This window comes from Mobula hypostoma, chromosome 7 (assembly GCF_963921235.1).
Source record: "Mobula hypostoma chromosome 7, sMobHyp1.1, whole genome shotgun sequence".
Taxonomy (NCBI): Eukaryota; Metazoa; Chordata; class Chondrichthyes; order Myliobatiformes; family Myliobatidae; genus Mobula; species Mobula hypostoma.
In genome coordinates this window covers 73,130,678-73,152,335 of record NC_086103.1, presented here as the reverse complement: position 1 = coordinate 73,152,335, position 21,658 = coordinate 73,130,678, and the positions used below count along the sequence as shown (strand labels likewise).

Below are 21,658 nucleotides of genomic sequence, written 5' to 3'. Positions count from 1 at the left end.
AATAATCAAACAAAAACTAAATTTCCATCCACACAAAATGATCAGCTTCCTCCAGTGAAGATTTATTGCTGATGCAAGTAGCGTTGGATTTCCAGAGAGCAAGTTTCATGTATTTGAATTTAACTTTATTTTTTGTTGTAAAAGAATAACAGGACAATTGAATGATTTTGGTGATTTAGGAAAAAGCTAATTTTGATGCTACAATTGAACAAGAGGACAGTTCAGCACATTACACTGTTCAGTTAACTGGGAAAGTTAAGCTGGTTGAAATTTGCATTGTTGATAACTGCCTGTTCAATGACTCATTGGTAACATCGTACAGGTAGCATTCTATTTATGTAACAACTGGTTGTGCAAGTTGTAATAAAAGATTAAATCACAAAAACAATTCTATTTATGCTTAATCCATGCATAAAAATAACTTAATTATACTGACAATTCACTTGTCCTCATAAAAGGACATATTTAGACCACAAGATTAAGGAGTAGAATTAGGGCCATTTGGGCTATCAAGTCTGATCTGCCATTTCAGCATGCCTGGTCCAATTTTCCTCTCAGCCTCATTGTCCTGCCTTCTCCTTTGAACAACATGAAACAAAATGATCCAGGTTATAGCTTTTCAAGTTATTCAGCTTCCACATATGGCAATGGTGCTGTATTTTTAAAATAAGTTGATACTACTGAATATATTGACTGTGAGTGTGAAAGTTTCACACTACATTTTAGTATGAATAAAAGTTTTGAAATATGTAAAGATGGTGAGTACATATTGAGTGGATGTGGAGTGAGTAAACATGACCCTCCAGGTCAAATACACTGCATCATAATTGAAATATTATTTAGGTAAGAATGTAGGACTTGTTGCTTGTGGAATTCTGTTCACGCAAGAGCTGAAGAGAAGGAAAAAGTCAGGAAGGCTAGTTGCTTTGGTTAAGTTAAAATGAAAGCACATTATTATTATTATCCATAACTGAAGAATAAGCATGCACGTCAGATCTTTACATATCCCTATCCTTTTTCACCAAGTTCTCCAGCAGCCAATTAACAAAAGTTTCCTTAGCGTACAAGAGCAGACACAGAGAAAGCAAGAATCTGGTTGATTCAGATATTGGTTGTTTCCGAAACTAAATCGGGTTGATTAAAAAAAAATCACAAATGAATTTGCATTCAAGTTAACTCAGCTTGAGAGTAAATAGTAATTTCCATTGTATTAGGTAATCAATGGATGTGATTGCAATCAAATTAACATTTTCATTTCTGCCTCAAAATACTGAAAGTTGGATTCGGTATAAATCCAGTTATCACAAGTTTTTTCTTCCTTGTCGTCAAAAGGTGATAATGCCTCTAGAACTTTGCAAATTTTGTCTCAGAATCCGCGTTACATTGAATTGCTTCAAACCTTCCCAAAATGAAACATATTTGTCAAGTTAATGGGCTAACTATTCCCAGTGATGCAATTTGCAAGTTCCGTCTTGCTAATGATCAACTAGTCACGACGAATATAACGAACACCATTCAAGCCCTTTTCAACTGTACCGAGCGGGTAGTTGGGAATATTCTAAGGTGGAAACAAAACTAAACTAACCAGTAATTGTTAAAAATAATGTCAGGCCAGAGAACAATTTATTTTGAAGTAGACGCCCAATCTCCTTAAACTGGAATTACGAATTAAAACTAAAAAGCCAATCAATGGAAGTGCAAAATCAACAAAGCTGGAAACATAGTCTTTTGAAGTTCGTCATGAATGTAAGGAAATGTAACAGTAAGGAAAGGAAAATTTGAGCGATATGGACAGACTGTAAAACATTCTCTTACTTTGGGCTTGTAGAGCCATCGCTTCACGGCCGCGGGTAGCATACTGAGCTCCCAGATAAGATAGTGTTCTTTTATAAAGAACGATTTTCAGTGACCGAAGCCACAATCTTGACTGTAATGGCTTGTGGACTGCTTCAACTTTCTACATACACTTCTTCAAGCACAGCGACATCTCGCTGTCATAATTGATGGTACATGGCTGCCCTCATGTCAGGTCGGGTATTGTCTCTCCACCGGTTAGGCTGGACAAACGTTCACTTTCTTTCCATGGTCTCGCCAATTCCGCACCTTCACGAAAGCACTAACAGCTTTTCTCTTGTACACGGCGATGTGGACAACGCCGGTCACCGACTAAGCTGGCAGTTCCTCGCTTCTCTTAGAGATGGTCGATCTGCTACAGAGGAGATCCTTCTCAGCTTCTTCCTGAACTAACACGCCTGCTTACTTCTCGGGGGAAGCCTGACGTACCCTTGACCCAATTAGGTAGCAGCCACAGCTCCTTCCGCCTTTGCTTACCTACCTGACGCATCTACCTGTCTCAATCATTATTCACGCATTGACGCGCCTGAAATAACCCCGCCTTCCCAAGCAAGGCTCCGCCCACCGATGGTCCTGCTTTAAAATCACGTTGACCTTGCCTTCCTCCTGATTTGGGCAAGGATACGCTCGTTTCGCTTGGTGGTGTGATTGTTTCTCTTGATTCAGTATCACTTATTTTTAACGCCCATGAGGTATAGCTATATTTGACAGAATGAATGAGTAGTCTATTCTATTCTTTCACGGGACTGCTTTGTGCTTCTGCTAAAGGGGCTCAAGGTTATTGGCAGCATCCTCCAGTCAAGGGCCAGTGATTCTCAGAGGGAAGTGTTGCACTTTTATTTCAAAAATGCTTTGATTTCATTCTCTTCATCTGCCTGATATTCTCTCCCATTGACGACCTTGGAATAGAATGTTTTAGGGCCTGTGAAAGGTGCCCCTGCCTATTGGAGTTGAAATAGCGTAACACAAGAACTGGGAAGGATTGTCTGGAACAGGACACTGTTATGAGTTTGATTTTACTTTGAGTGCATTTGTTGGACTTTGTGAAAAAATCCAAATACTGCCTGGAACCTTATTCTCAGAGTGATGTAGGAGAGCAGGGCTCACTACTTGTACTCACTTTATTTGTTGTGTTTTTTTATGTTTGTGCACCTTGGCCTTTTGGGTATGTACCACAGCCTTGCTATTAACAACAATTACAAAGATTACAAAAATAATTTCAAAGACCCTAATTGCACCAATTACCCTATTTGGCCTCTCTGTTCCAAGAGCATTCTTTTTTTCTAAGCATCCCTCTCTAAAGTCTTTGCAGACTTGTTTTTGTCTCTTTCCCAGTTCTGATATTTTCCTGGTATGTACCATTAAGTTAAGGCTGATTGAGTGGTGTTGCAGTAATAAACTTGCACTCAATGTCAGCCACAACTTAAGAATTGATTGTGAACTTGAGGAAGGAGAAATCATGTGAACATATACCAGCCCCTCATTGAGGGATTAGCAGTGGAAAGCATAAGCAGCTTTAAGTTACTGGGTATCAAACTCTCTGGGGATCTGTCCTGGGCCAAACATGTTGATGGAATCAGAAAGGAGGCCCTTCAGCACCTCTACTTCATTTGGAGTTTGAGGAGATTTTGCATGTCACCAAAGATTCTTACAAATTTCTACAAATGTATAAGACATAGGAGCAGGGTTAGGCAATTCAGCCAATTGAGTCTATTCCGCCATTCAATCATAGCTTATTTATTGTTCCTCTCAACCCCATTCTCCTGCCTTCACCTCATAACCTTTGACTCATGCACTAATCAAGTACCTGTCAATCTCTGTATTAACTATACCCAATGACCTGGCCTCCACAGCTGTCTGTAGCAATGAATTCCAGAGATTCACCACCTTTGGCTAAGAAATTCTTCCTCATCTCTGCTCTGAATGGACGTTCTTCTATCTTGAGGCTGTGTCCTCTGGTCCCAGGCTCCCCCACTGTTGGAAACATCTTCTCCTCATCCACTCTGTCTAAGCCTTTCAATATTCAATAGGTTTCAATGAGATCTCCCTTCATTCTTTCAAACTCCAGTGAGTACAGGCCCAGAGCCTCCAAATACTCTTCATTAGTTAAACTTTTCATTCTCAGGATCATTCTCATAAACCTTTCCTGGACCCTCTCCATTGCCAGCACAGCTCTCCTTAGATAAGGGGCCCACAATTGCTCACAGTACTGAAGTGCAGCTTGACCAATTATAAAGTTTCAGTATTAAATCCTTGCTTTTATATTCTAGTCCTCTCAAAATGAATGCTAATATTACATTTACCTTTCTTACCACTGATTCAACCTTTAGGGAATCCTGCACAAGGACTCTCAAGTCCCTTTGCATCTCTGATTTCTGAATTTTCTCCCCATGTAGAAAATAGTTTATGCCTTTATTCCTTCTACCAAAGTGCATGACCATATCCTTTCCGACGCTGTTTTTTATCTGCTACTTTGCCCATTTAAATACTCACATGCAGACTTCCTGTTTCTTCAATGCTACCTGCCCCCCACCCCACTTATCTTTGTATCGTCCACAGACTTGCCCACAAAGCCATCATCCAGATCATTGACATACGATATGAAATGTCACCGCAGCTAATCAGGAAAGATCCCCTTCATTCCTACCTTTTACCATCTGCCAGTCAGCCAATCCTGTATCCATGCTGGTAACTTTTCTGGAATACCATGGGATCTTAGCTTGCTTAGTAGGTTCAAGTGCAGCATCTTGTCAAAGACATTCTGAAAATATAAACAATATTCACGGACTCTCCTTTGTCTATTCCACCTCAACCATCAGGCTCTTGATTTAGAGGTGATAACTTCACTTGCCCCATTATTGAACTGTTCCCACAACCTACAGACTTTCAAGGACTCTTTACCATATGTTCTTGAAATTTGTTGTCTTTTGCTCGCCGGTTATCTGCCCTGTTGGGAATGGTCTTTCATTGACTCTATTATGGTTGTTGGATTTACTGATGGTTGAGGTGGAATAGACAAAGGAGTGTCCGTGAATATTGTTTATATTTTCAGAATGTCTTTGATAATAAACTTACTTTGAAATTTGAACTTATTTCCACAAAGAATGGCAACAGGTTTGTCAGACAAGATTTCCCCTTAAGGAAACGAGGATGACTTCGGCCTATTTTATCACGTGCATCCAAGTACCCCGAAACCTCATCCGTAATAATGGACTCCAGCAGCTTTCCATCCACTGCGGTCAGTTAACTGACCTATAATTTCCTGCCTTTCCCCCCAATAATGTCTGTCTCCCTCCCTTCTTAAAGAGTGGAGTGGCATTTACGATTTTCCAGTCCTTCGGAACCATTCCAGAATCTAGAGATTCTTGAAATATCATTATTAATGCCTCCACAATTCCTTCAGCTGCCTCTTTCAGCACCCTAGGGTGTAGTCTATCTAGTCCAGGTGACTAATCTTCCTTCAGACATTTCAGCTTCCCAAACACCTTCTAAGTAGGTATAGTAACTATACTCACTTCTGCTGTCTTTCACAGCGATGGGATGGCTCTGTTCAACAGAGACCAAAACCCCCTGTCAGGGAAATCCAAGGAAGTAGAATCTGTGTGTATGTTAACAAAGGCTGGTACACAGACTTCTCTGTACTGAGGAGTCACCATTCTGGAGCAATTGAACATCTTACGATTAACTGCCTGTCACGTTACCTGCTCAGGGAGTTTACTGTTGTGTTCATCAACACCGTCTACATCCCCCTAAACATGACTACCAAGGACACATTGGGAGACCTTTACAGTATCATCAGCTCTCTACAAAAGAAGCATCATGATGGTCTCTTCATAATTGGAGGAGACTTCAATCATGTTTACCTGTAGGGCAGTTTAGCTAATTTCCACTAACATGTCACCAATGGCCGCTAGGGGAACAAAAAGACTGCAGCATATTTATACAAACTGACGTGGTACTTACAAAGCCATCCCACGTCCTCAACGTGGCCTTTCTGACCACATCTCCAATATGTTTAACTGCTGCTGCCGAAGATAGAGAAACCAGTCAAAAGGATGTTTAAGGAGGCCACCACAAACAGAGAAAACACAGACCTCAAGGAATTTGCCTCATCTGTCACTGGCTACATCAGTAAGTGTCTAGATGACATTGTTACCTCAAGAACAGTCATCTCACAGCCTAACTAGAATCCCTGGCTAAACACAGAGGTGCGCTCTTACTGAAAGCCCAGCACGCTGTCTTCAGGACAGGTGACAGAACAACTCTCAGAGCAACCAGGAGGAACCTCGTGTTAGGCATCAAGAGGGCAAAGACTGCCCACACACAAAAATTCAGGAAGACCTGTCTAGTAACGATCCCCAGTTTATGTGACTGGGCATCAAGTGCATTACTGGTTATGCAAGGAAAAACAGCATTGACTGTACCAGTGATGCCTCCTTTACTAACGCTCGAAACAACTTCTGTACACACTTTGAGGTTTGTACCATAATGCCTCCCAGGTGAGCATCACTGCCTGTAACAGCAGCAGATGTGAGAAAGACTCTGCAGAGTGAATCTCAGTAAGGCGGGTAGACCAGACAACATCTCATTCAAAGTGCTCAGAGTATGCACACCAGTTCACTGATGTCTTCATGGACATCTTCAACACTTCACTCATCAAGGCTGCTGTCTCCACATGTTTCAAGTCAGCCACCATCATCGCTGTACCAAAGAACTCTGCACTTTCAGAACTGAACTGACTACTGCCTGGTAGCATCATCATGAAGTGCTTGGAATGGCTGGTACAGCTAATGGCACATATCAAAAACTCCATTCCTGCCACACTGGGCACTCACCAATATGTTTACCAAGAGAACTGCTCTACGACAGATTCCATAGGATCTATCATGCACGTGGCCCTGAAACACCTAGGAAACAATGACATTTTTGTCAGAATGCTATTTCTGGATTTCATATTGTCCCAGAGACCTTGGTGAACAAACTCCTACTCCTCAGTCTAAATACATCACTGCACAACTGAGTGTACGGGTACCTACAAGAACTGTGTGCTCAGCCCAATACTGTACACTCTGCTCACACAAGATCACCCAGTTAATCACATTGTCAAGTTCACTGATGATACAACAGTGGTGGGGCTCATCAACGACTATAATGTGACAGCCTTCACAGGAGGTGGAAGAACTTGACACTTGGTGCCAGGAAAATAACCTCTTCCTCAATGTCAACAATTCAAAGGAGATGGTTTTCAACTTTAGGAGAACTCGCACCACTCACACCCCTCTTTACATTGATGACACAGCAGTTTAAACTGCAAGCAGATTCAAACTCTGGAGAGTGCACATCATGGTCCCAGAGCACATTGTACACTGTCGGGAAAGCTCTCTAATGCCTTTACTTTTAGTCAGGAGGCTGAAAAGAGCTGGACTATACACATCTACAGCCGTGACATTCCACAGATGTGCAATGGAGAGCATCCAAGTACACTACCATGCATCACTGAATGGTACAGAAACTGCACTGCACTGCACTGGACAGGGAAGACTGCAACGGGTAGTCAAAACTGCCCAACACATCAATGACATCAGCCTACCTAGCATATTTATTGTGGTCTTTATTTTATTATGGGTTTTTGTTGTGTTGCATCGGATCCAGAGGAACAATTATTCTGTTCTCTCTTTACACTTATGTACTGGAAATTACATTGAACAATCTTGAATTTTGAGATTATCCTCCATTTCTTGGTCCTCCATTAGTACCTCTTCGGTGTCAATTTCCAGCAGTCTGATATCCAGTCTTAGCTTAAAAAAACTTTTGGTATCCTCTTTTATATTATTTGCTAGCTTACCTTCATATTTCACCTTTTCACTCATTTTTTTTCATGTTGCCTTCTGTTGGTTTTTAAAAACTTTCCAATCCCCTAGCTTCCCACTAAATTTGCTGTATCGTCTCTTTTATTTCTATGCTGTCATACTTCATCTTTGGGATGAATCTATGCTGCACTTTCAATTCACGGGATTGCAGGAGGCTGTGGACTCAGCCAGGTCTATCACAGGCACAACCCTCCCCACCATCAAGGACATCTTCAAGACCCAGTGCCTCAAAAAGGCAGCATCTATCATTAAGGACAGGCACCATCCAGGGCATGCCCTCTTAATACTGCCATCAGGGAGAAGGTACAGGAGCCTAAAGATCTACACTGAACAATTCAGGAACATCCTCTGTCCCTCAGTTACCAGATTTCTGAATGGCCCATGAACCCATGATTACTACCTCATTATTCCCTTTTTAGCACTTTTTATTTATTTTGTAATTCATGACAGCTTTTTGTCTTTGCACTGTATTGCTGCTGCAAAACAATAAATTTTACATCACATATGACAGTTATTATGAACCTAATCTGATTCTGCTTCTTAATGGAGAAATAACTCCTAAGATATGAGGAGTGTTCATGTTTTCCAGGCTGTCACCATGAAGCTCTATTTTCAGTGGAATGTTTTCTACAGTAGGGACAGGCTGAGGAAGACCGTTGCTTCTAGAAGTAGCATGTAAGGCCCATCATCTGGTGTTTCTAATGTAATGAGTTAATGTTGGCTTTGAGCTATCAATATATGCATAGGTACATATAGTCTAGGACTGGGTGACCTTAGTTCTAGGGCATAGGTTGAGCAGTGTCCCTTCAGTTATAAAGATCTGTTGAAAGCGGCACATCCATCCCCACAGAGCTTGCAACATCATCGAGTGCTGAAGCCTGACTTGGTAACAGGCCAGCTCGTTCTTATGGAAAGAGAATCTCTCCTCCTTCTCTTCCTCCCATCACAAAAGTAACTAAAGTTTTATACAAACTCTTTAATTCTATCCCCAGTAACCAGAAAAATGGTTAAAATGTTGACACAGAAGTGAATAAAGGCCTATAATGCATTTTAAGACTTAATTTCCACACCAATAGGCATTTTATGTTTGGCACCCAATGATACAGCCTTACTAAAATGTTGGCGTCCACTGAAATAGTGAGATTATTACTCCCATGTTTGTTCATTACAGAAAGTTATAATTAGCCATGCGACTGTAAAGGCAGAACATGTATCAAATCTGAATAGTATTTACTAATAGAATAATATCATAAATATTGAAAATACAGTGAGCTCAAATGGTATATATATAAAATAGACAAGTTCTGAAAGCAAATAAAAGTGAACAAGCGATGAAAATAAAGAAAACCAAAATCAGTAAAAATTTGTAAACAGTTGTATCTTGAGAAGGGAAAAATGCAGAGAGGAATTTGTTTGTATTTGTCCATGGAAAAAATATGGCATGGTGCACAAAGTAAGGAAGAGCAGAAGGAAAAGAAGCTTCGTTAACTGGGCAGTGTCACCGACAAAAGAAACTGCAAACAGCACGTCATCAAAAGGAGAAAATGGAAGATAAAGACAAAATGCATAAGCAAGAAATGGAAAAGGGAACTAAGAATAGAATATAAATGTGAATAAAAGTAAATTAAATGAAAATGTAACCAGGTAAATCAATGAATAAAACACAGCCATCGATCAATCTTGATTTTGCTGAGTAAAATCCATTGCAAATTCTCATTAATGTGTATTAGAGACCATTAAAGATAGTCAGCCAGGGACAGTTAAAGAAGTAAATTTTTAAAGAGGGGAAAGCAGTTTAATGAATCATTTACTTTTTTCATTAGATTAAGAGTGTAGGTCTGAAGATTAAAGTCTCAAAAAAATCCTTTCATGCATGCATATGCCAATTATAAAAACCAGCTGGGAAAATTATTCCACACTGAATGAAGTAATTATTTTATTTGTACTGAATTTAATTGTAGTTCTGGGCAAAGGTGATACTATATTAGGAAGCCCCAATTTAATTTCATAAATAACTTCTAGCCTTAGTCTTGCCCTTGATGATTCCTCTATAGTTAAATATACTGAAAGCAGATGATTACATGTAGTTGTAGTGCTTAAAATAACACTTCTAGGCAGTTGGAAAAATGAAAACTGAAGAGCCAGTATTGCAACATTTGCCTTTACAGTGCAGAACATATGTTTTTCGTTACATGAATAAGCTAATTGTCTTTGCGACCATTTTAACATAGCTATTCTACATGTTTAGTGCCTTCTCTTTGATTTAGCCAATCTCTTGGCATCGAGAATGACATGCTTCCATTCTATTTCTGAGATGGCTAAAGAGTCCTATGGAAGGTGTTGCTTAATGATATGTGTAGTTTTGAATGTTGTGCATTTTTTTTGCTATCTTGCGTCCATATGCTTCTGTCATTTGGACTCAATAAGCCCAGTTTCCTTATTATGCCTTCATGTTGAGTGGTCACAGGCCATGAAATTTCATGATTTAGTGGGGATATTATATTTGATTTTCCAAGAGACTTTGTGAATGTCCGAGAAGAATTTCTTCGGTTCTTGTGCAATGATGGAGCTTGATACATCAGGAATGTTAGTGTTGTGGCTCACCCAATGAAGCTGCTGGTTGAGCGTAATCAGAGCATACTGGCTGGGAATATTCATCTGGTTCACCTAATATGACTGTAGAATTAGAGGATCTTGTGAAGACAACATTGGTGACAGTTCTCTCGTGTGTTTGTTTGCCTACTATAGGTTGTCCATGTCATATGGGAGAGCAGAGATGAATGCTTTTTGGGAGCCAAAGAGTTTGAACTCTTGATCTTTGAACAACCTTATCCTTTGTTGACTGAAGTTTGTACTTGAGCAAGGAGGCAGTGATGAATTTTGACATTAATGACTGCCTTTATTGAGAGTGGTACCTCTGACATGTCTTTTGATTGTCGTAAAAGTGGGTAGAGATAGGGAAGGGTGGTTGGGGAGAAACAGTGCAGTATTTTGTGTCATCAAGAGTTGGTAAAGGACCTTTTATCTTTTGGGTATTAGTATAAAGTCCAGTTTCTCTTGTGTTCCAGTGAGGTAGTGCGCTATGATTTAGAACTCAGCCTCTGACTGTGCACATGTACAAGTATTCCCTGTGTATTGAAAATTGATAATTGGGGTTGTCTGGCGTAGAGACAATGAAGATCAAATTCCTCTTGCGTCCTGTAAATTAGCTCAACTCAAATGGAAACCTGCTGCAGATGAAGTTCAGCTTTACAGAGAATAGGATTAACACAATTATTGGTGCTGGGACACAGTTTTACTAAACCCTAGTTGCCCATGGGTTTGGATTTGTAATAAACCACTGTTTATAATCACAACCTGCATGCCATGGCATAGCAAATATAGACAAGTGATGCATTTTTGAGGACAGTCAGCCAAACTTAAGAACAATTCTCCATAATCCCTATCAGTTGAAAGAATCAAAGGCCTTAGTGAGATTAAAAAAGGATCATTAATAGTAATTAATGATGTGCATTTTTTAGATTTATTGCACAGTGATTATTATGACCATCCTACCATGTTTTGTGCTTAAGGAGGAATTTGACCTGCTCCAGAGGCTTCATTGTTTTTCAACTGTTGACAAGCCCTTTCAACATCTAGTTGGGCTTGTAAAGCACAAAGATTTTTACAGATTGTATACTGTGGAATGGAGTCACAAGCACTCATGTCAAAGACAATGCTTTCACTGAGGAGTTCCTTGAAGTTCTCCTTCCTGCAGATTCAGATATTTTTTATATACTTAATAAGGTCTCCTCTGCTCTTGACAGGGGTTTATGTCATTGAGTATTTAGGCCATAGATGATCTTCACAGCACTGAAGAATCAAAGCATTTCATTGTTACTGGTTCGTTCCTTAGTTTCTACCCATTAACTATTTTATAGGTGCCAACATTTTTTTGGATCTTATCAAATAATAAAGAGAATCATGTTTATTATCAGATCAAACAGCATCTAGGGAAATGAATAAACAATCAATGTTTCAGGCCAAGACCCTGTTTATTTATTTCCATAGATACTGCCTAGCCTGCTGAGTTCCTCCAGCATTTTGTGTGTGGTGCTCTGGATTTCCATCATCTGCAGAATCTCTCACATCACTCTCATAAGTCATTGTTCCCTACCACACTGGAACACAAGAGAAACTGGGCTTTATACTAGTACGCAAAAGAAAAATGTCCTCTACCAACTCTCACTGTTATCCCAGTCACCTGCACCTCCTTCCTCATGGTGGTAGTAAAAAGTTGGCATGAGCCAGATGCGAGGGCCCTTTGTCTTGTCCATACTGCACCGACCGCCACCGCTGGCTATAAGCGTGCAGTCCCTCATGCATGCACTTGTAATTTAAATGGCAGTGTTTAAGAGCAGCGACTTGAAAGCTTTACTATCAGCGGCAGACTTAATGTGTGGCGGCAGGGAATTCCAAACTGGAATGGTCCTAGGGTACAGTGAGTAGCGGTAGCAGTCCTTGATGGTCTGAATGGTCTTGTAGTTCAGGGATTGGTTTTGTCGGGTTGCTGCTCTGTTATTCTGGCTGCACAAAAGGTGACTAATGTTGGATGGAGTTAATGAACGAGTTTCCTTGTAAATTGTAGTAAGCCCGGCTATTGTGCGGAGTCTTTGGAGGGTATCCCATTTGAGGTCGAGAAGCATATCTGTAACACTACTTTTCTTTCTGTAATCACTGGTTACAAACCTGGCAGCTCTTCTCTGGACTTTCTCAAGGTTATTGATGTGAATGGTTTGGTAAGGATCCCAAATGGCACTACAGTATCTTGGACTGACGACTTCTTTTGTGGTTTTTGAGCAATTCCAGAAGTTACGCCGTAGAAGGCCAAGGATTTTGTTGGAACTTGAAATTGTTTGGTTGATGTGTTTTGCCCAGCTAAGGTTATCTGACAGTTCAATGCCCAAGTAGGGGTGATGTTTTACATCCTGGAGTGCAACATTTCCCATGAAGTACTGATGATGGTAAAAATTTTTCTTGTGGGTCATTCTCATAATGTAGCACTTTGAGATGTTAAACTTCATCTACCAGGAGGACTCTCACTTGCACAGCGAGTTAATGTCTTGCAGTGATTTGGAGAATTTATGGGTCTGTACAGAATCAGGTCATCTGCAAACAGTCTGACTTCAGATGTAACACAAGTTGGAAGGTCATTTATATAGGTTAAAAAAAAGTACTGGGCCCAAGACAGTGCCCTGTGGTACTCCCGAAAACACTGGACAGGTGGATGAGGATTGCCCATCGATTAATACATTCTGGTGCTATTTAGTTAGAAAGCTTTTGATCTAATCCTTGGTAGAGCCTCGGATGCCAAGATGGTCAAGTTTAGCTAACAGGCGTTGATGTGGTACAGTATCAAAAGCATTACTAAGATCCATTATGCAAAGGTCAACTTGACTCTTTGCATCCAGAATCTGGGCTAGATCATTAACGAGTCCGGCTAACTGTGTTTCACAAGACCGTCCTGAAGCACCTTCAATAACTCCAAAAGACTGAGGTTTGGTAAAATACTGAAAGGCTTTTATTCGCTGTGCAATACAACCTCCACGGTGAGTGTCTGCCCCCGGACTGAGGGGGAGGGGCAAGGCGAACACCTTTATACAGGATTCTGTGGGAGGAGCCACAGGGGCAGTCAGCAGAGGGGTGTGTCCAGACAGGTAACCCAGTTACAACATATATACATGGTTTACCACATTCACCCCTCCTTTTTTTAAAAAAGAGTCCCGCGGGGTGAAGTGACTGACAATATTTAAACAAGTATATTTACAGGTCAAGTCTATCAGGCGGTCGAGTCCGTCGCTGTGATCTACGTAGCACCGGTGGTGATTGCACCGGCGATGGCGGTTGTGCTGGCTCCGGCCTGACTTCAGGTGTCAGCACGTTAGGCGTCGGTAATCCCTCGTGCGTGTGTGTCGCGCCCGGTATGGGAGAGTCGTGTGGTGTCTGTATAGGGTTTGGTGTGCACGGTGTCTCGTACGTGCATACATTGGTGGGTACGGGGTCAATAGTCACCACGGAGTGCTCAGGGTAGGGGCCCGGAGCTCCTGCGGGCGCCAGGTCGCGGATGGAGACCGTGTCCTCCCACCCATCAGGTAAAACCACGTAGGCATACTGGGGGTTCGCATGAAGTAAGTGAACCCTCTCGACTATCGGGGAGTATTTATTACTCCTCGCATGTTTCCGGAGCAGCACTAGCCCCGGGGACGTCAGCCAAGTTGGTAGGGTAGTTCCAGTGGTCTATTTTCTGGGAAAAGAAAAGAGCCGCTCATGAGGGGTGGCATTGGTGGCTGTGCATAACAGGGAGCGGATGGAGTGGAGTGCCTCGGGAAGGACCTCCTGCCAGCGGGAGACCGACAGTCCCTTTGACCTGAGGGCTAAGAGTGTGGCTTTCCACACTGTGCCATTCTCCTTCTCTACCTGTCCATTCCCCTGGGGATTATAGCTCGTGGTCTTACTGGTTGCAATTCCCCTAGCCAGTAGGTATTGGCGCAGCTCGTCACTCATAAACGAGGACCCTCTGTCACTGTGGATATAGCATGGGTATCCGAACAGAGTGAAGAGCTTGCGCAGGGCTTTTATAACTGACGTGGTAGTGGTGTCAGGGCAGGGGATGGCGAAGGGGAACCGCGAGTACTCGTTGATAACGTTAAGAAAGTACACATTGCAGTCGGTGGAGGGAAGGGGGCCCTTAAAGTCAACACTCAGTCACTCAAAGGGGCGGGTGGCCTTGATGAGCGGTGTCTTTTTGGGTCGGTAGAAGTGCAGTTTGCATTCTGCGCAGACTTGACAGTCCCTGGTCATCATCCTGATCTCCTCAAGGGAGTAAGGCAGGTTCCGGGCTTTCACGAAGTGGAAAAGCCGGGTGACCCCGGGGTTGCAAAAATCTACATGTAGGGCGTATAGCCGGTCGATCTGCGCGCTGGCACACGTTCCCCAGGATAGGGCATCGCAGGGCTCGTTGAGCTTCCCAGGCCTGTACACGATGTCATAGTTGTAGTTGAAGGTGGAGAGTTCGATTCTCCACCTCAGAATTTTATCATTTTTGATTTTGCCCCGCTGTTGGTGACTAAACATGAATGCGTCAGTCAGCAGGGTGAACTTTTTGCCAGCAAGATAGTGCCTCCAGTGCCTAATAGCTTCCATTATGGCCTGGGTCTCTTTCTCCACCGTGGAGTGCTGAATTTCAGGGCCTTGAAGGGTACGGGAGAAGAATGCCACTGGTCTTCCCGCCTGGTTGAGGGTAGCAGGCAGTGCAAAGTCGGAGGCGTCACTCTCTACTTGGAAGGGAAAGGACACATCCACCGCATGCATTGCTGCTTTGGCAATGTCCCCTTTTATGCGGCTGAAGGCCGCGCGGGCCTTGGCTGAGAGGGGGAATGTGGCGGACTTGACCAGGGGGCGGGCCTTACCTGCGTAGTTAGAGACCCATTGGGCGTAAAATGAAAAGAAGCCCAGGCACATTTTGAGGGCTCTGAGGGTGTTGGGAAGAGGGAGTTCCAACAGGGGGCGCATACGGTCGGGGTCAGGGCCAATGACCCCATTCTCCACGACACACCCAAGGATGGCAAGTCGGGTGGTTCCGATCACACAGTTGTCCTTGTTATAGGTGAGATTGAAAGCTTTGGCCACTTGGTGATGTTATCCAGATATGAGAACGTGGCCTTCAGTTGGCACTGGTCCATCATCCAGTCCATTTCCCTCTGGAAGACAGATACACAATTCGTGACACCGAAGGGGATGCGCAGGAATTGATAAAGCTTGCCGTCCGCCTCGAAGGCGGTGTAAGGGCGGTCCTCCCAGCGGATGGGGAGCTGATGGTAAGCGGATTTTAGGTCTATGGTTGAGTACACCTTGTACTGTGCTATCTGATTGACCATATCCACGATGCGGGATAGAGGGTACGCGTCGAGCTGCGTGAACCTATTGATGGTCTGGCTATAGTCCACGACCATCCTATTCTTCTCCCCGTTCCGAACAACCACCACCTGCGCCCTCCAAGTACTTGTGCTTGCCTCAATGACCCCCTCCCTGAGCAGCCGCTGCACCTCCGACTTAATGAAAGCTCTGTCCCCCGCGCTGTACCTCCTGCTTTTAGTTGCCACAGGTTTACAGTCGGGGGTCAGGTTGGCGAACAGCGGTGGGGGAGGGATCCTGAGGGTGGAGAGGCCGCAAGTGGTGTCGGTAATGTGGCAGTTGGCATGGTGTTGGGTGGGATGTGCGGGTCGGTGTGTGTGTGTGGTCAGTAGCGGGGTACGTGACATATCTCTACAAAACAGGGGATTTATGACAGTAATTGGTGGGAGGGGCCCATCATACTTCATTGTCACGCTTTTGGGTGGCTCTGGAAGTCGAGCCCCAATAACACAGGGACACACAGTTGAGGCATAACCAGTAACGTAAAGTCTTGATATTCTGTGCCCCGCACCACTCGTGTCGCTACACAACCCCCCCGAATGTCTGTTGTATGCGACCTGGAAGCCATGGTGACCCTCTGACTTACCGGCTGTATCACGAGTCCACAATGCTGCACCGTGTCTGGGTGGATAAAACGCTCCGTGCTGCCCGTGTCAAACAGGCAGCTTGTCCTGTGCCCCTCCACCAGGATGTCCATCATTGACCTTGTGAGCTGGTGGGGAGCGCTTTGGTCGAGGGTCACAGAAGACAAGGTGGGGTCGCTGTCTTGGTCCGGCGTGGTGGGGTGCTCCGTGAGCACCCGTTGGTCGTAGGCGGTGGGAGGTGGCGCCGACCAAGATGGCTGCCCCCATGTCTTGCACGTGGTGGCGGTGTGCAGGGAAGATGGCGGCCCCCCCCATGTCTCGCACGTGGTGGCGGTGTGCAGGGAAGATGGCGGCAGGCAAGATGGCGACCCCCATGTTTCACACGCGGCGCTGCTCGATTCCGCTCGTGGTTTGGACTTACAGACCTTCGCGAAGTGGCCCTTCTTTCCGCAGCTGGAGCAGGTAGCTTCTCGGGCCGGGCAGCGTTTCCGGGGGTGCTTCTCCAGTCCGCAGAAGTAGCACTCTGCGGACTCGCGACTGGTGGCAGCCGAGGTCGATTCGCCGGCAGGTTGCGGGGACTTGCGAGTGGCGGCAGCCGAGGTCGATTCACTGGCGGGTTGCGGGGTCTGTGGTGCCCACGAGGCCATCGTGGGATCGTGTGCCTGGAGAGCCTCAGAGTTATGCAGAGCGGCCTCCAGCATGTTGGCCAGCTCGATCGCCGAACTTAAGGTAAGATCGGCTTTTTCCAACAGCCGCTGGAGCACATACACTGACCTGGTCCCCATGACAAAGGTGTCTCTCACGAGGAGCTCTGCATGCTGTGCTGCCGTCAGCTCCTGGCAATTGCAGGCTCGCATGAGCGTCCGTAGGGCCTGGACGAACTCAGCATTTGACTCCCCGGGGCGTTGTTGCCGTGCCGCTAAACGGTGCCGAGCATAGATGCTGTTTATCGGCCGCAGGTATTGTCTTTTGAGAGCGCTTATCGCGCCGTCGTAGCTCGGCTGGTCTCTGATCAGCGAATAGACCCGTGAACTGACCCTGGAGAGTAGAACTCTGCGCTTCGCTATGGGGTCGGTCGCTTTAATCTCCTCTAGGTACGCTTCGAAGCAGGCCAGCCAGAGATCGAAAGCATTTCCAGCTTCAGATCTTTGCGGATTGAGGTCTAATTTGTTGGGTCTTAGTGCATGTTCCATGCTTTAAAAATGTACAGCGAATAAAATTGAAGCACCTTCAATAACTCCAAAAGACTGAGGTTGGGTAAAATATTGAAAGGCTTTTATTCGCTGTACAATACGACCTCCACAGTGAGTGTCTGCCCCCGGACTGAGGGGGAGGGGCAAGGCGAAACACCTTTATACAGAAATCTGTGGGAGGAACCACGGGGGCAGTCAGCCGAGGGGCGTGTCCAGACAGTTAACCCAGTTACAACATATGTATATGGTTTACCACACGTCCACTCCTAAATCCATGCTGTCTGTCGGAGATGTTACGTACACGCAACGGTTTAAAAGAACCGGCAGCAATAGAACACACCTGGAGTCTGGTTTTGATGTTAAAATCCACTATTTATTAGTAACTACTTAACATAGTAATTTAAACCAGGTAAATCAAAAGTTAGCAGTGTTATGCATGTATATGTGTGTAAATATAATTCCCAAACTCGTTCAAGCTCGGGTGGCAAGATTTAAAGTCTTACCATGGTAATGTAAGAAAGTTCAGTTCAATGCTGAAGTTGTTGTTATTTGTGAGAGTGAGGTATTTGTGAGCCAAGGTGAAATCCACGATAGGAAAAGAACAAATAAACAGGTGCCATTGGACTTCCATCGTCAGCTCTGAATCCACTCTCGAGTTAACCAAACGTAGCTTATCACAAAGGGTACCGTCTTCGAGGGAAAACTACCACCCAGGCAAAGGTAAGCACACCAGTAGCCTCCACAGGGTCACCCCTTTTACACACTGTGATAGCCACTGATCAATTCTCCTGATCGATCCTCAACCCACCCTTGTGGGCACTCGAAAGTTCCTTTCAATGACCTGGTCCTTAACCGGTGCTCCACTCTGGTGTCTGTCTGTGAGAGTCATCTGCCTTGCTTAAATAAACATGCTGCGAAGCAACCATAACATTGAACTGTCTATCAAAAAACTCCAGCTCTTTCTTCTCCATGGCAATCCAGAAGCAGGCAGCTGTACTGTAGTCAGTTTCTTTCTTTCTTTCTTTCTCTCTTTCTCTCTCTCTATCTCTCGCACAGTCCATATCCATCACAAAGAGAAATGAGAATCTCTCCAGATGACCCATGATATTGCTGTGAATAATGTGCTCTAACTGCTTGCCTATTGTCATGGTCCGGTCCGAAGTCCGCATTCCGGTTCATGGTCCGGTCCGCAGACTCTGGACTCCAGGTCTTCCGGCTGTCCCTGGTTTTGGTTGGACTTAACTATAAGCATCTGATGCTCATCTTGGGGCTGGGAATATAAGTGGCCCTGGGATCAAGTGTGGTTGCTGGGTCATCTCATCAGTCTCCCCTTGGAGCAACCCACTGGTGGAAGCCTAGTGCAGTCATCAAGAAATGGATTTGGCTATTGCCGTTACCCCGTGGTTGGTTCTATCCCTTCCTGTCCCTTGCCTCTGTCGGATAAGCCAGGCCGTTTGCCGTTACCCTGCGGTTGGGTCTGTCCCTCTCTGTCCTTGCCTCTGTGGGGAGGAGTCCTGCGTCCTGCCCAGGAGTAGCCTCGAAGATCCCAAGCCTCTTCCAGCCTCGAAGATCCCAAGCCCCGTATAGCCTCGAAGATCCCAAGCCTCGCCTGGCCTCCAGGAACCCAAGCCTCGCCACGTCTTCACCTGTTCTCCAGATCCAAGACTGCAGCCTCCAGCCTCAAGCCTCGTCCAGTCCTGTAACCATGTCATGTCCTTGCCTAGTTCTGGTGTCTGAGCCCGAGGCAAGACCCAGGTATGGGTCCTTGTCCAGACTCTGGCTCGGAGTCCAAGCCCAGGCTCCTAGTTCATAGTTCCTTGTCCGGGTTCCCTGTTTCTTGTCCATGTCCTAGCCCAGGTCCTGCATCCTAGTCCTGTCACTAGTACTTCAGTGTCTGTGTCATGCATTTGGGTCCGTTCCCAGTGCCCCCTTATGACACCTATCCCCTTTCTTGTAGATTGGTATGACATTGGCGTTGAGCCAGTCTTCAGGCAAGGTTCCAGTAGACAAAGACTTTTGATAGATTTTTTGGAGTATTGGAGCAACACTACAGCACATTCTTTGAGAATATGGGCTGGCACATCATCAGGTCCTGTGGCTTTGTGGACCTGGAGGTTTTTCAATAATTTGTCAACACCTGCGGTGGTAATGTTGACATTCAGCATATTTGGAACACTACTATGTCCTAAGTCCAGTACTGATGAGATGTCTTCCCTTGTGAAAGCGGAGCAAAACTGTTGGTTGAGTACTTCCGCTTTCTCCTTTGCACTGGAAACAATGCTTCCCATAGATGATAATGGGGAGACACTGAATACTTCCCAACGCATAGCTTTTACGTAGGTTTGGTATTTTCACTCTGAAGACTTGTACCGATATCATACATATAATCACAGTGAAGTTTTCTCATCTGCCTGTCAACCTTTCCCCAAAGGAGCTTAAACTCATCCCAAGTAGAAAAATCACCCGTCTTTCTGGCATGACTATACAGCTTACGTTTCTTCCTAATACTCCTCTTAAGCGAAGCGTTAACCCATGGTAAGTTTGGTTTGGAAGAGCTCATTTTGTGAGGAATGTTGGCATCCATAGGTTTCTGTATTGTGCTAATAAACATAGTTCATAAGCTGTCAATATCGGAGTTCACAATGACATCATCAGTAAGCTGACTGTTGAGGGTGCTGAGGTCCTCAGTATGTTTTGGTAGTTGGCTTTGGCATAAATGAACATTTTACACTTTGGTTTTTTGACTATTTTTGGTTTGATTGAGGCATCCACAATAACAATATCATGGTCACTAATCCCTGGTTTGACCTCCATTTTACTGACAAAAGCTGAAACACAGATCAAGTAGACTCTGGTCTCTTGTAGGCTGAATAACAACTTGATGAAGATTATGATCAAGTGCTATTTCAATCATCATCTTACTTGGACCAGGATATCTTCCACAAGGCAACAAGCTATTGGAATTCCAATTCCAATGTTGAAATCCCCTAATAACCAGATGGAGGTATGCTTAGGGATTTTTTCAACTGAACTTTCAAGTTGATGTATATAGTCAATTCCAGTCTTCTGAGAGCGGTAGAAGGCGCCAATATAAACGGGTGCGATACCCCTCATATAAATACTGATCCATTTCATTTCACAGTCAGGCTGATCTAATTCATTTTCATCCTGTGCAATTAAATTGTCTTTAAAAGCGATAAAGACACCACCATGTGCATTCCCTTCTTCGCTACAATCCTTGTGAAAAATTTGGAAATTTGATGGAAAAATCTCCCTGGTGGTAATATTGGTGTGCAACCAGGACTCTGTGCCTACAACTAAATCAGGATTTTCTTCCTGGAGGAGGTGCTGGAAACCCGAGAGCTTTGCACCCACGCTCTGACAATTAACATTTATTATCTTGAGAGAGTGATCCTTTCGTTTAATTTTGTAAGACTTAGTTTGGCATGTTTTATTGCCATTAGACTCAGTAGAGTTCTTGTTAGGGCTAGATGCCATGACTGGTTTGCTGAAGTTCATGTCCAATGGCAGGCTATCAATACTTGAGAGCGAATTATAAATATTTGAGTCACTAAACTGGTTCAAAGATCTAAAATATGAAAATTCAATATTTGGCAGTCCGCATATACAGCATATCCAAGAGTACGAGGAATATTGCTCGAGAATTTGGTAAATGTTTCTATTCATGCCTAAACACCGAATGTGAAACCATTCTTGACAATGGTCACATTGCAGACATTCTTGTCCCCACTTGGCTGGTTTTTTACAAACTTGACAAGGGTACTTAGGCTGATAAACTGGCCCTGGATTTACAGCAACGTCACCAGCTAACATAAGAAGCCATGCAAGAGTGATGATTAAAGTTTGTCTTGATAACTTGATAAAAGAGTGGTTGATAATTGGAATTCAAAACAGGGAACTGACTCACCGGGGTCTGTAGACTCAGGTTATTAGAAACAACAACTGGTGCAGTCCAATGTTCCACAAAATGCAGAATAGAAATTGAAAGCTGACTAACACTACTAATCCTGAACGTAAGTGGCGTGAAGATTGGGATAACGTAGGTCCAATGAGGTTTACGGTAGGCCATTCTAAAGTGAGGTAGTCCATGGTCCAAAACAAAGACAATGCGATGATGCAGTATAAAATCCATGCAAGTCTTCTGAATTCACTAATGACTGGGTTTTTAAAAAACGGCCGCCGT

General features: G+C 44.1%; 1 protein-coding gene across 3 annotated transcripts in view; it reads right to left on the bottom strand.

Annotated features, from left to right (window-relative positions):
• LOC134349381 (lateral signaling target protein 2 homolog) overlaps positions 1 to 2,299 on the bottom strand; it is a 67,936-nt gene extending 65,637 nt beyond the window's left edge. For all 3 annotated transcript variants that reach the window (XM_063053592.1, XM_063053593.1, XM_063053591.1), the window contains exon 1: positions 1,816 to 2,299. In XM_063053592.1, coding sequence (XP_062909662.1) covers positions 1,816 to 1,857 — 42 coding nt within the window. In that variant the 5' untranslated portion in view covers positions 1,858 to 2,299. The remainder of the gene's footprint in view (positions 1 to 1,815) is intronic.
• Between the last annotated feature and the right edge of the window lie 19,359 nt (positions 2,300 to 21,658).